Here is a 15,593-nt window from a genome sequence, read left to right on the forward strand (position 1 = left end):
ACATTTTAAAAAGCATTTACTTTATATATCCTTCTCAAACTATTATTTGGAACCTACATAATTGTGAGGGCATTCTGAGGGTTTCAATGGAAGCAAGTAACTGATGGTGTTGGTTCATCCGGAGAACTGCAGTTTTGAAACACCACCAGGAAACAACTTTTTAAACTATTGTAAAGGAAAACATTTATATACCTATATTTTAGAGAGAAAAGGTTGTTTGTGTGTTTACTATAGGATAGTAAATCATAATATACATTTGCCACAGGAGCAGGAAGTGCAGTGGGACCGTGAGGAGAACATGGAGCCCTGCCCCAGACAAGAGCGAGTTGCTCTTTAAGTTTTCTCACTTGTAAAATGGAATAATCATACTTCCTACAAGTAAATGAGGCATTCAAAACTGTACGCTCAGTTAAGCAGTGGAAATTGTTATTATGTGTTACCTATATCAAAGCTGCAAAAGATATGGAATTGGAGATAAGAAATGAATGCGATATCATGATTCTGAACCTACCAGTTCTGAAAGGAGACAGATTGCATCAGTCTCTGTCATTGTAGACCCGTCCCTCTCAAATTCTCTCTCCAAATGTTGAATAATTCTTCCCCTTAATCTAGTCTTTAAGAATCTTTTGTTCACCAGTTATTCTAAAACTTATACCATCTAGCTGCGATACATTTGTAGGCTTTTAAATGGCTCCCTTTTCTATCAAGAGTCATTAATTACTCACTACTGACTGCTTGTCACTGTGGACAAATTCTTGACTAGGACATCTGGGTGAAACAGGCCCTGCAGAGGGCTTCATTCACCGAGCTGTTGCATTCTGCCTTCTTTTCTGTGGCGTCTACCCACTATTCCATAAGAGTCTTTCATTGAAGGAAGAATTTTCCATTCATGAAAGTGATTTCTTTCTAGTTTTTTATACAGAGAACTATTGGAATATTTTAGCCACATGTCTAATATTCCTTGGCCTTTTGTTTTTCCACTAAACTGTCTGTTGATATAATTGAAGGAAATGTTATCTTATTTCATTTGTCATGGTATGTTGAACAGTAGATTTTAAGTCAGAAAATCTGCTTTGAAAATTTGTCTCATTTACTAGGTTTGTGTCCTTGTGGAAAGCACAATCCCGTGAATTTTATTCTTAGTTTTTTTCATCCGTGAAATCACATGAGCCTCTTTTTTTTTAATCAAATAAAAAAGTATATGAAAGTGCCTTGTAAATAACAGTAATATAAATGATTATTATTACCATTATTATTATTGACATTCTTCTTATTTCAAATAATTTAAATGGTCTACATATTCAGGTTATGATTCTGCTTTAGGGAACGTAATGGGATTTTATGTTTCAGTTTAACTGAAGGTGATTGGAATTGAACTCAGTGGCAAGCTTTTTATTTTCTTATTTCCCACAATGTGCAAGAAATGAAATAATTCTTTGTACCCTCTTTTCAGGAACATGCAATGTTATTTTTTTTTCCATTTCTCAAAGAAATGCAATAATTTTCATGGCTTCTTTTATCTTATTATCAAAACAAATGAACATATAAGCTCCTTGAAGCTTGTATGTGCTACATAAAAATACTTGCATTTATCCCTAGTGTCCTTGTGGGAAAAATGATTCTGTTTGTGGACATAATGAAATTTTAAAGCCATAGTAAATGCAAGTTTCAGGTTTGGTCCTTCCAATACAGGGCCTATCTTTCTGCATTGGTGAATACTCACATGGAAGGACTCCAGAGAATTCCCAAGAACCATTGGAGGTGATGGTTGACAAGTAGTCATCTTTCCTTGAGCTTAGGCTGAACTAAGGCTTAAAATGGCTTTAGGCTCAATGTGTTTCTCAGACATCTCATCTTCATGAGGAACCAAATGTCTCCCATGCTGGCAATTTGTGCTTTAAAATTCCACGAGGCATTTTGTAGGAGACGAGATGCCGCCTTAGCATCACCATCAGATCTGTGTCTGGCTAATTACAGACTGACTTTCTACATCCCAAATGAATGTCTGAAGCTTCCCTTAATTTTTGAAGGCCATCTACGTCAGTGTAGAATTATCAACATTCTCAGGAGGAAGATTAAAGGGGTCTTTGTTTTTATAGCCTGTGTATTTAGTCCTTTGGGATTAAAGTCACTATTATATTATCTTGTATCACCTCCCTCTATTAAGCATTATCTTTCTTTAATATTTTTATAGCATGCCCATGGAAAAACCAGCGGATCGCCTTCCAAGACAGGAGAAAAGAAAGGATCGGATGAGGTAATTTCCACAGTATTAGGTTTTCATTTTCTCTTGCTTTTAAATTGTGAATTCTGTCTTGAAATAAATAATGAGGCAGCAAATATATCCTGCAGGAATATTGGCAAATTTAGTTTTAACTAAGATTTGATTCAAGACCGTAAGTGGAAATCATGAAAAATAAATAAAAAATAAAGTGTTCCCAGGAAAGGTAACTCTAGATATAGCTTCCATTTAGAAATAGAACTCAGTTAGTTAAGGTGTTTTCTTTATAGGAGTTGGTGAATCTTAACTGTTTTGTTGGTGAACAAAACATTTAGGAAGGGAAACCAAATCTCTAGTGGAAAAAGAAATCTTTTTTTTTTTTTTTTTTTTTTTTTTTTTTTTTAATGAGAGTTGCCGTGAAAGGACAGTGGTAACCTAGATTAAACCAGTCATTCAAGTTCATAAACAAAAGGAAGAGAGAAAGAACTTTTTTATTTGGACCCATTCTGTGGAAATACTAGTAAAACCAAATCTCCTCACTTTGACGTGGGTGTTCTTTGAGCTTCTGGATTTCTCCTTTCACTGAACAGTGGTGCACCGTTACGTGTGCGGTCAGCACCGTGGCCTCGTCTCCATGGAGGGGTCATGTGAGAGTGCTGTCCTTCAAAAGGGTACTGGGCTTGCCTTCCTTTTGCTGCTTGTCACATTTTAAATCTCAACTGAACGTTCATCTTCATTCAATAGACATCATTATTATCATTTCCAGTTGGTAAAACAGCCAGGTCCTGAAAGTTATGTGGAAATTTAGAGAACATAGAGTGATCATTTTATTTTTCTCCATATTATGAACATGTTTCCAGAAGTCTAGCCCCTCTTTCTGCTTATTTTCTGCAGTTTTGACATGTTCAATGTATTTCAGTATATTCAATATGAAGGAGGCCAGTATGACTAGAACCTGCTATGGATTCTGCACTAAGGTTTGGTCCTCATCTATCTACTATTGTTTCCATTACCAACACCCATGGAAACATAATTTAGATGATTTCGCACCATGCAAATTTGTAGTGCATTTTCTATGCCCATGGGAGGCAAATATTTCTTTACAAAGTAAAAGTAAACTTTCATTAAGATTATCCTGTTTCGTGGTTAAATTATTAAAAAATAAATTTCCATATGAAAAACTACATTTTTACCCTTTTACTAGCATGAAAATCTATGCTAAGTTCCTGTATTGACCCTACTCTAAATATATTCTGGGATAATCAATAATTTCTAGTTTGAAAACTATAGTGCTTCTTTATTCTCCAGACCAGGAAATAATGTTTTCAGATGTTATTCTCTATTAATATTAATCAAGTTTAAGCTATTTGCACAAAAAAGGAAGTCTTCTCTTCCAGTACAATCAAGTGGATAGTGACCTAGTTATTACAGGATTATTCTTAACAATTATGTTATTATGTGGAAGCTTAAATATTATGCCTTGAATGCACAGGCATTGTTGGTTAAGGCAACAACACTAGCCCAGTGTTAGGTCTTTTTATAATACATGGAGTATAAAGTGTGATATTTTCATATTTATAAAGGGCTTGAGAAAGCTGAGAAGTAGCGCTGTTAGAAACGCAACTGGGGAGAATTCAAGATTTCTGTGTCAGTATAATGACTGTACTTTCAGTTCATTGAAACTGAAAGGCTGAACTTTTCCTTTTCTTTATCAGCAGTTCAAGCATGTGTGACATTGTTTCATAACACTTTCTGAGAAATTCAAATTTACAGCTCCTACACTGGTGCCGGAGCCTGGCCGTATAGGTGTGTTCTGCTCTGTCCCAGCCAGCAAGGGCCAAGAGGAAACAGGCTGTAAATCACTGCTGAGACTCCTGTAGTCTGAGATTGAACATTGTTTATTATCTCATCAAATCCTTCCCATATCTGTTTGATAGGGTGGACAGATACATCAGTGGGATAATTTGGTAGTAGAGTTATTTCCAATATGGTCTGTCTCTAAAGAGTCTCTAGTTCTTTATGACGTGCAGATAAGGCATTAATGAGATATCACGGCCTTGGAGACAGTTCAAGGAAACCATCCTGAGTTAGATATTATTTTAGCTTTTATGTTCATGATTATAAAACCGTGTGCAATCTGGATTTGTAATCTGCCCTGCCTGCCATCTACAGTCAGTTACCATCCTCTTTTCTTAGGATTACTAGAGAAAGATTTCCCCAAACTGATTCTTTCTCCCCCAAATTTTCTTACCTATTGCTCTGTTGAACTAGAAGTGAGATTAAGCTTAGTTTGGGCTTTTGGTAATCCATTTTCAAACTAGCATGTACCTCCAAAGGTTAAATAACATGTCCCCAAGCATATGCAGACCTACTGGTTAGACTTCCAAGGACAAATCCAAGCTTTGAAACAACATCATTTTGAAAATTTGCTTTCTATGCTTTCTATGTTGTTTTTCCCTTCTCCTTTTATTGCTCTGCTGCATTTCATTTGGTGATGCAAGAAAAAGGGTCCAGGAAGATATAACCAGGAGCAAAAAATGAGCAGGGTTAGGCAAGAACCATCATTATACTGTCATTTGTAAAAATATCTGAGGATGAATGTAGCTATGTATATTTCAGAACTCTTTTTCTCCTGCCGTCATAAATAGTTCTTATTTGTCTGGAATATTACTCAGATAGAGCCACTAACTGATCCCAGGATGTCTGCAGTAATTTTAATAGACTCTTACAACTAAAATATCATTTGTCATATTGCATTTGCAATATAAATGCTTGAGAATGCAGTTAAGTGTCTATGAGAATGTATTTTGTTGTTGTTGTTTATACCAATGATTATGAATTTGTTAAGTCCTTCTCAGATATAGAAGAATTATAAGACCTTAAGTTGCATGGACTAAAAAGCCAAAGATAAAATGACTAGAGGGCCGGAAAAAGAAAAATGAAAACATTTATCAGCACCTTTAAATAGAGTGGAATGAAGTAGCCTTTCCAGACCTGCAATCAGATCTATTTAAAGTATTTGACTGACACATCTGGCCCCTGTGGGGGAGTGTGAGAGTTTTAGCAGTGTATTTCAGTGAAGTCCTGAGGAATGGAATTGAAAGCATGTGATAGGCATGATCTCACAGAGCCAGTGTTAAGAATTTCAAATTTAGTAATGGATATATTTTTATGGGTAAAGGAAGGGAGATAAATAGAATAGAAACTGTGCCTTAAAGGAAAGGATATTTGATAAATTTTCTTTACTGTAATAGAATTGGTGGCATTCTTTTTCTTAGTGCTTACCTTTCCTCCTTCTAAAGTGCATGGATTAAGTACTGAATAACTCCAACATTTTAAATTTCTTTATAATATTTTTTCTCTTGATGAAATTAGTCTTCTGTTAATCACAAAGGTAATATGTACTTGTGAAAAACAGAAATATTACCCAGTCTAACCACTTAAGTTACAATGATTGCTACAAAATTTTGTGTGTATTCTCAAATTAATGTGATAATAGTGTGTTCATAATTATTATGTATACTGATTTTAGTGACTTTTTAATGACCACACAGCTAAGACATAACCACTGAAGAAAATTCAGAAAGTACAAAAATTTTAAAGAAAAAAACTATCTAGAATGCTAGCCCCTAGAGAGATGGTCACTATTTCCATCTTGTAGTATTTTCCATGTGTATATATTTAAGATGTGAAAACAAAGGAACATTACTAATAGGGCCTAGATTAAAAACAATAAATAGTGTGCTTTGTGATAGATAAATCTTTCCCAGTCAAAAAGAGTCATCATTGTGTGTGGCTTTTAAATACATAGAAAGTCATTATTTAAGCACCTTGGCTTTTAATATAGTATTGAATCTGGTCATTATTTTGTGCTGTGTGTCTGAGAGAGGAAAACATGTTTCTTGTTCAAGAAGTCTTCTAGGATGGTGTTCCCACCAGCAAGTGGTATAGCTGTCCTTAGCAAGTTCTGGAAGAGTATCACAGCAAACACTGTTTTAAGGGATGACAGGTCATTACAGTCTCTTGTTCATTTTACTTGTGGGGAGTTGATTGTGGCCCGACAAGTTCACGTCCCAGTGCCCAGGAGGAGGCAAAGCTGCAGAGGGGCCCCAGGGGCAGTCCCACCACCTGGCTTCCCTGGAGATCCGAAATCAGCTGGGTGCCTGATTTGGAAGGTTAAACTCACTAAAGGAAGTCTCAGAATCCTTTTCGACTGCGGTTTCCTCATTTTTTTTTGTTTTAAATTTGGATTTGTTTCTTTTCTTTTTTGTTTTTTTTGGATTTGTTTCTTCATTGACTAGAATATTTTTAAGATAATTTTTTTTTAGCGAGGGAGCATGGATGATGATTTTGTGCATCTGTGTGGATCCTAAGCATGCCTTTCTGCTGGCTTCACACAAGAAATTAGTGCAAAATTGTACAGTTTGGGGTAACAGTTCTGTTCTGTTGTTCCATGGTTTTCTGACTTTTTGTGCTATAGAGAAGATGTCTGGGGAAGCCTACTTTTTTTTTTTTGTAAGTACTCTTGTTTTTCCTGCTTTGGTGCATATATGATTTCTTTTTCTTTTATTCTTACAATTTTTTAAAATTTCCAGGATTTGCAATATGTGTGTGTATGTGTGTTTTTCTATTAATTTTTTTCCTGAAATGTCTATTATTTAATTATTGCTCTTATTTTAGTTTTTTTTGTTTCTTTTTAAACATACATATAATTCTGAGACTAGACATTCATTAATCACATGCCTCAGTTTCATCTTTCACTTTTAGCTTTGTGTTCTGGGAGAGTTTCTGAAGTTTATCCCCCCATATTTTTGTTGTCATTTAAATTCTGCTTCTTGAAACTTTTGACACAGGTTTAAAGTTTGCCTATTTTTCCTGTTTCATTGTACCCCTCTCTAACCTAATCTCCCCTTGCTTCTCCTTTTGTCTCACTCTGTTACAATTAGAGTGGAGATTTTGCCTAGATTTTGGCAATTCCCTGACTTCTTCTGTTGTTTGGTAAAATTCTGTCCTCTTCTGTGAGTTAGATGAGTAGAAACTGCTAGTGAGATTAATTTATACTAGGGATTCCTGGATCATCTCATAATGATACTGTTTAGATTCTTGAATCAAATCTCCTCTTTTCTAGTTTTCTTCAGGTTTACCCTGTGAAAGCAGCTTCCATTTCACACTCTGTTCTTATTAATTGTATGTAGCTCCTCATGAGGTTCAGCAGAGGGGCTTGAGGTTTACGAGTTTGGAGATAATTAACCATCACAGACATTCTGTGTTTCCTCTGGGATTTCTCTGTGTGGTTTTGGTACGTTTGCCTCCTTCTGTGTGTATGTCATTGTGACATAATTTCGGTTATCACTTGCCTTTCAGTGGATGAAACTTGTTTCCATAGGTACTAGAATTAGTATTTTCTCGTGTGAATCCTGCCATATGGGTCTTCATGAGCAATCCTTGAATTTAAGTTCAAAACCTACAGTTAATGAACAGTGGGGGGGGGAATCTAAAAAAAAAAAAGATACAAATGAATTTATTTACAAAACAGAAAGAGACACACACATAGAAAACAAATCTATAGTTACCAAAGGGGAAGCGGATGGGGAGGGATAAATTAGGAGTTTGGGACTAACAGAGACAAACTACTATATATAAAATAGATAAACAACAAGGTCCTACTTTATAGCACAGGGAACTATATTTAATATCTTGTAATAGCCTATAATGAAAAAGAATATATATATGTGTAACTGAATCACTATGCTGTTAAACAGAAACTAACACATTATAAGTTAACTGTACTTCAATTAAAAAAAGAATAAAAAAAGAAAAAAGTTAAAACAAAAGCCCACAGTTAAAATACCAGACATTCAAACAGCCTATTTATCCTAAGATGTATTCAGGTTGAATTTCTGAGAAAAATGCAGGAAGTTTATAAAATTCAGGACAAAAATTAAAGGGGTAGGGGAACCTGGTTGTTGCAGTGTGGTCAGTAGGGAGGCTGGAGGAAGGGTCTAGGCTGATAAGAGTTCCAGAATTGTGGGGGCTGAGGAAAGGCCCTTGTTTGGAGATTGGGATACTGTAGATCCCCTTGGGAGCTGTTATGATTGAGACGGTGCTGAGTGAGTGGAGATTCTTCATAGATGACTCTTACAGTGTACACGGGTTTATCTAATGAACATCAGATAAAGAAAAAAAAATAGTTGAAATCAGTGTTTATTAATACAAAAAAGAGGTGTGACCAAGAGGCATCACATACTACAGATTTCTTGAATTGTTTGCCAGTTGCTTATAGGTAAATGGATTCATTTATTAATTGAACAGTATCAAAAAAGAAAGACATTATTTGGAAAGAACTTAGGAGTGAATTCTAGCATGTGTTTGTCTTAATCATTAGGACTGTAGACTTCCTGGTTGTTTTTTCACTCTCAGGTTGGCACCCTGGGCTCTTTCCTTTGCAGATCAAGTCTCTGATTCCTAAGTGGTCTAACTTGAGTTCAAGATGCAGGATTTTTGGACTTTAGTACATTCCAGACATATATCACTCTGAATTCTGCAAATACAATCTTAAAGAAAACTTTTTTTTTTTTTTACAGGAAACTGAGTGCTAAAGTGATCTCATTCACATTACAATTGTGGTTTCACTTAGTGCTTGGGATACAAATTACTTCTCTGCATACAATTTTATTACTTTTTTTCTGATTACTTTCTTAAAACACTGAGTACACTCAGTAAAGTCTGAAACCATACATCTATTTCACTGAAAAATGAAAGCTGAGTAGAAAGTTGAATGACTGTGTAATTTTAAAAATAATGCATTTACAAGATAATGAGGGTTCTTAGTACCAGCTATAAGATGAGAGGTTGCTGTGATACTTGTTAGATATGCTGTGGTGATAGCTGCCTGTTAAACGTGCAGTTCAGGGGACACCCAGTGGTAAAAGGAGGAAATTCCTTGCTGCTGTAGTGTTCAGCCGGGATGTTTCTTGTCTCAGCAGTGATAATACGTTGTTGACTTTGTCTTCCTGAATAAGCATATGTTAGGAGTTTGTGTGTTTGTGTGTGTTTTAAGAAGAAAGAGGCTTGATTTTGACTTTTTACATAAATTTTCTTCAAATATTTGAAAACTTACAAATTATAGGATTGGAAATTTTAGGAATATGATTAAACTTTTCCTTTAATGAAAACATAAATGATATTTAGGAATATGGAATAAGTGACTGAGAGTCATGAATAAGAAAAACAATTAAATCTTCTTGACCCAGAAATTCTAATTCTAGGAATTTGTTCCAAGTACATAGTTGCAGGTGTACTCCATGACTGTGGCTTTATTTATAATAACAAGGTAGGGGAGAAGCAAACGTACAGCCGTAATGAATTGGTGAAAATACAGCACAGACTGTGGTGACAAAGGCATCTTCAACACCATGCTTTGAAGAGCATTTATCAATGGAGGAGAGTGTTTATGTTGGGCGGAAAAAAAAAAAAAAGATGAAAGACCAACAGTTCCATGTATTTAACATTTTGTGCTTATTTTTTGTATTTGCATAAAAATAGAAAAATAACAAAGTCGTTGTCTTGATTGGCAGGATTTGGAGAAATTTACAATTTCTTCTTTCTTCTTTTTTCTTTATTCTAAATGTATTTTTTTAAATTAGAAGGAATAAAACAATAAACACCATAGATAATAAAAGAATAATGGAAGAGGGTGTTTTAACAATGATCAGGACTAAACCTATGCATCTTCTGCCCAGGCCTTAAAGGGAGAAGTGTTTTACATGTGAGTCTTTTTCTTTTGGGACCCACAAAAGGTGCTTCCAGAATAAGGCTGCTGATGCTGCCATGTGTATATGTGTGTGCATATGTATGCGTGTGTGTACGTGTGTTTGACTAGAAGTGCATCTCTTTGATACAGACAGAGAATCAGAATTTAAGCACTAAGGCAGCTTAGAGGGTAAGGACGGTTAAATATTTTTAGTTCATGGTCCCTTCAGAGTCTGATGAAAACTGTTCTTTTCTCCTGAAAAGATCACACATATGTGAATACAAAAGTGCAACAAAAAAAAAAGTGACATACAACTTAAAGAGGTTTAGAGATACACACCACCTCCACCCCTGTGGCTGGGAGTGACCTTATCTGGTAGCTGCATTTGGGACGCATCATCGAATAATGTTTTCCCAGTTGCTGATGTCTGAAATTCCACCACTAGCAACTTCCTTAACCTTTGAGTTAAGCATTGCCTTCCCTTGGGTCTTCTTTTAAATCGTAGCTATTATTAGGAGGGATAATCTATTAATTATTAACATCTTGGGGAGAAGTTGTTTAATAAAAGGGGAAGTGAATTATGTAAGCACTATTTTTATAGATTTGGTTAAGGTAGTAGAGAACTAGCGGTCACTTGATAGATAGCTAACATATTTATAGGCACTATACACACACACACACACACTCACCTTACAACAACCCCATTTTCCTGATGAGGAAATTGATGTGCAGCCTGATTAAATAACCTGCCCAAGGGCACACAGTTATGTAATAGTGGAGCCCAGGATGGAACTTATTTTCCAGAGTCTATACTTTTAACTAGTATCCAATACTGTTTATAAAATTGCCTATTTTAAGACTTCTGCCTAAGGCCAACTCCATAGACTTTCTTACTACTATTGTCAATTTTTGTAACTCATTTCTGTAACTCTTCATTTCCTTCTTTCTTCCTTGTGTTATACCCTCTTTTCACTCAAGAAGATCATAAAGCAAGGTTAAATCATTTGCATCCCCTTGGATCTAAAATGTGACAGTGTGGTGACAGCCATTCCCTCTTGAGGACAGGAAACGAGGCAGGGAGGGAAGCAAAGTCGCAGCAGAGGTAAAGCCAGAGAAAGATAGTGTTCTCCTGACTCCGAGTGAGCACAGCCACCTCGAAACTAGAAAGTTAGACCACCTCAAGGACTTCACCCGGAGTTGATGAATGGCGCTGAGTAATCAGAAAAAAACAAATTCCCTGGAGTGGCCACCATGCCGTGTGTTACTAAAGCCAATGTGGGTGGGATGTTTCATTCACTGAGTGAATTTCTACGTAAGGTTGTGAGTTAATGATAAGACTCATCATCATTATGACCTATTTATTGGTGCTTCCCAGAAGGCTAATGTATCCCATTTACCAAATTGCATTTGTGGTAGCACCCATGAGTACTTCTTTGGTAGTAAAAGCAACTATTTGTATACTTGTTTGTAGACTCTTTACAACCATGGTGTCAAAGAACATTTTCGAGTAAGAGTCACAGCTTTATAATTGCTAGTGTTGGGGAATCTGCCTCCCCGTTGAAAGACAATCTCTTTGTAAATACTGTTATCCAATAAAGTATGTGTTTTCATGTGGAAGCACAATATTTCTTTTCATTTTATTTGGTGACTATTAAATAATGGAACTGATTTGTCAACAAATATGTCAAAACATATATTTTTATGAGTGTTCTTATGCTGAAAAATACTGCATTTCATCAAGTCTAAGGCACCAGTGATCTAAAAATGCATTGATTGGAAAATGCTAAGAAAGAAAAAATATTGACTAATCTCTAACCAAAGCTTTCCTACACTGACTTTAAGATGCCTCTGTATGCAAGAGGTATGCAACAGAAAAGAAAATGGTGACTTCAAATCAGTGAAATAAAATTCAGTAGTAAGCTGAAAACATATAGTTATGATGTTTTCCGTTGTTTAAATAATTCTGAAACTAATTTCACTTTTGCATTCAGAACATAAAACAGTTTCATCTCTCCCCTAAATATTTGTTTTCATTAAAGTCACTATTATTTAGTTTGCTGGCCTTCTCATATTTACAAGATATGAATCTGATTAACTTCCGGTAGTTTCAAAGACTTAAATCAACATTCAAAGGATAAATATTTGTTTCGCCTCTGAGGATAATCAAATAATGTGTTGCAGTTTCCGAAGACCATTCAACAAACATACCTTGAGCAATTACATGAGTGGAGCGTGTCAGCTGCCAGGTTGAACCTTTGAGGGCTTCAGTGTTTACTTCATGGAGAAGCTCTTGTGTGTTTGTATGCTCAAACATGTCATCACATGTAATATCGGATCTGTTACCTATAGATCACTGCAAGCTGGAGAATCCTTAGCCTGCTTTCACTTGAGGGCTATGACTTTGGTGGATAGATAGACCAGCTCCCTTTTTCACGCTTCGGGGTGGAGAAGAGAATCACTGGATTGGAGGCTGCAGGAACTCTTGACAGCATGGCAGGGAAAGGCACTGTGTCTTAGCTGGGGCAGGAGCAGAGATCTCACCCCACAGGTTGATTTCATCATCACTGGAGTCTTTAGGGGATGGGAATCAAACCCAGCTTGCCCCTTTCTTCAACCTCACCCCTCACTCTTACTCTTAGTAGGTATTTGTTGAGCTTCTTGGATTGGTGGGTTTATAGCTTTCATCAAATTTGGAAATGTTTTGACCATTATTTCTTCAAATATTGGAGACAAAAATGTCTCCATCTCTCTTCTTTTGAGGCTGCAATTATATATGTATTAGCATTTGGAGTTGCCCCACAGCTCACTAATGCTCTGTTCCTTGTCCTCTAACCTTCTGTTTCATTTTGGATAGTTTCTATTGCTGTGTCTCCAAGTTCACTAATCTTTTCTTCTTCAATGTCTCATCAGTTCTGAATCCCAGTATATTATTCATCTCAGACATTGTATTTTTTATCTTTAAAAGTTTGATTTGGGTGGTTTCTTTGTAATATCTTCTATGTCTCTCCTTAACATACTTTTAAAAAGCTTTTTATTTTGAAGTAACTATAGATTGCCAGGAAGTTACAAAGATACTATGGTTAGTACCCTAAATCCTTCACCCAGTTTCCCCCTTGGTTACATCTCCTGCAACTATAGTACAATATCACAACTAGGAAACTGACATTGGTACAACATGTGTATATAGTTATATGCCATTTTATTATACGTGTTGGTTCTTGTGGCCAGCCCTACAATCAAGATACTAGGCTTTTTGAACATTATGTTTTCCCACATGTGGAAATTAAAGTTGTATTCTTCTGCTTTTATGCATGCATTGTAATTTTTGATTAGATGAGAAACAGATGTGAATTTTACATTGTTGAGTGCTTTCTATTAGTGTTACTTTAAGTTTTCCTAAGCTTTGTTCTGCGACACAGTTAAGTTACCTGGAAACACTTTGATCCTCCCCCCCCCCCCCTTTGTTTGGCTGGACCAGAGCAGCCTTTAGAGGAGGACTAACATTTCCTTCTGCATCCTCTACCCAGTGACTCTGACTGCTGGGAACATGTCTTGTTCTTGACCATTATTAGAATCAGGGCTACATCTAAGGAAAAGACTTTTTTTTTTTTTTTTTAGTACAATGAAGAAACAATTTTTTTTATTATATGAATAACAAGAGCTCATGGAAAATTCTCAACAGCCCTCCTGATTGTGCCTCTGCTCCTTCTGGGTGTCCTTTCCCCAGACGCGGGCTGCCCTCACAGGCATGCACATGCAGCTCTCTGGAGCTCTCCTTCCCCGCTCTCCTCTCTGGTGCCCTTCCTGTGAGCGACAGGAGCCTCCTTGAAAGCCACCCATATTTTGAGGAGGATAGGGCCCAGCTTACAAACTGAAGTTCCTTCATTTACAGTTTTGGAGTTGAGTTGTTAAATTTTTCTCATTCATAAGCCCGGTCACCACCTTACTCCTTTGTTCATGTACTAATGTGTTTCAACGCTCCCCAGATATTCTACCAACATTTAAACATGCAACAAAGGCTGTGAAATCACCTGTGCCATATACTGGCCCGACAGCCTGTAGTACCTCAAAATGTTCCTTGTGACTCTCTGGAAACACTGAGGTCATGTGTTTTCCTGAAGATTTTGCTGAGCCTGTGGCCTTATCCCCCAACCCCAGCACCACTCCCCTCACCTCGAGACAACGTCGGCACCTGTGGGACCTGTCAGAGCAAGGTCCAGAGAGGCTGTCGTCTTTGACATCTGGTGCAGGAGTTGCTCTGGCTCTGGAAGGCTGCACGCATTAGGGTGCATCCACCCCGTAGGTGGTCCTGGGCTCCCCTCAGCTAGCATTTACTGAGTAATCCTGCTGTGTCTGGCTGTGGGCATCGCACTTTCAAATTTCATGTAATCTCCAGTGGTCACACTCCCACCAGTCAGAATCACGGGGTAGAGTATTCAGAAGGGTATCATCTCTGAACTGAAAAAAAAAATGAGTCCTATTCTACTCCTACTCTTGTCCAACCTAACAAAGCTTAAAAGCCAACCTCGAAAGGATCAAACTGTTTCCAAGTAACTTAACCATGTCCATTATTAGAATCAGGGCTAGTCCTAAGGAAAAATCACTTTTTTCTGTCCAATGAAGAAACAATTATTTTTCTATTATGTGAATAACAGAAGTTCATAGAAAATTCTCAACAGCCGCTAAGACTCCTCACAAGTGAGAATTAGATGCACTGGGGTCTCCCCCGGGAGATGAGTCTGTCCTTTTGCTCCCTGCTCAAGGCCTCAGGCCTCTCTCTTCAGAGCAGGGGTTTCCACCTGTGGGCCACAGACTTCAGGCCACACCTCATCTGGTCTAATCCTCACAGTCTCTCTCTGAGGTATGAGTAGGGTTAGCCTCATTTTTCAGGTGAGAAAATTAGTGTTTAGAAATGCCCAGAAACTTGCCCCAAATCCCACAGCTGGCATTTGGTACAGCCAGGATTCCTGCCACACGTATCCAAAAGCAGGACCTTTAGAATTTGTCACTTTTCTTTGCAGAGTCACTAAGTCTCAGGATGACATGAGGCCTCACTTAGGGGGTCTTTCCTGAGATTTTAGGAGATAAAGACACAGCAACCCTTTGCCTGGCTCTTGGAATTTCATTCTTACTTTGAAAGCAGTTTTTGAGACTTGAGTTCCGATTCATTCAATTAAAGTTTTTATTATGGAATCACAACAGACATACAGATCAGGTACGCAAGTAATTCCTTTCATGTCTTCCTGCAGCTGGAGATGGAATGGATCTAATTTGTGTGCTCTTTATCCTTCCTGTCTGCTCAAAGCAGAGGTGCCTGTGTTGCAGGTCTCTTGGCAGGCAGACTCTGAACCTTTTTTTTTTTTTTAACTGAAGTATAGTGAGTTTACAATGTTGTGTCAATTTCTGGTGCACAGCATAATGTTTCAGTCATACATATACTGACATATATTTGTTTTCATACTCTTTTTCATTATAGGTTACTACAAGATACTGAATATAGTTCCCTGTGCTCTACAGTATAAACTTGTTGCATTATCTATTTTATATATAGCAGTTAGGATCTGCAAATCTTGAACACCCAATCTATCCCTTCCCACCTCCTTTATCATTCCCTCCTGA

At 37.0% G+C, this 15,593-nt stretch overlaps 1 protein-coding gene across 10 annotated transcripts in view; it reads left to right on the top strand.

Annotated features, from left to right (window-relative positions):
• Positions 1-15,593, top strand: part of CAST (calpastatin) — a 119,352-nt gene that overhangs the window by 14,198 nt on the left and 89,561 nt on the right. For all 10 annotated transcript variants that reach the window (XM_064482596.1, XM_064482572.1, XM_031448680.2 and 7 more), the window contains exon 2: positions 2,195-2,257. Coding sequence is in view for 9 of the 10 variants with exons in the window: in XM_064482572.1 (XP_064338642.1) it covers positions 2,195-2,257 (63 nt within the window). In the remaining variant the exon portion in view is untranslated. The remainder of the gene's footprint in view (positions 1-2,194; positions 2,258-15,593) is intronic.

Source organism: Camelus dromedarius, chromosome 3 (assembly GCF_036321535.1).
Source record: "Camelus dromedarius isolate mCamDro1 chromosome 3, mCamDro1.pat, whole genome shotgun sequence".
Lineage (NCBI taxonomy): Eukaryota > Metazoa > Chordata > Mammalia > Artiodactyla > Camelidae > Camelus > Camelus dromedarius.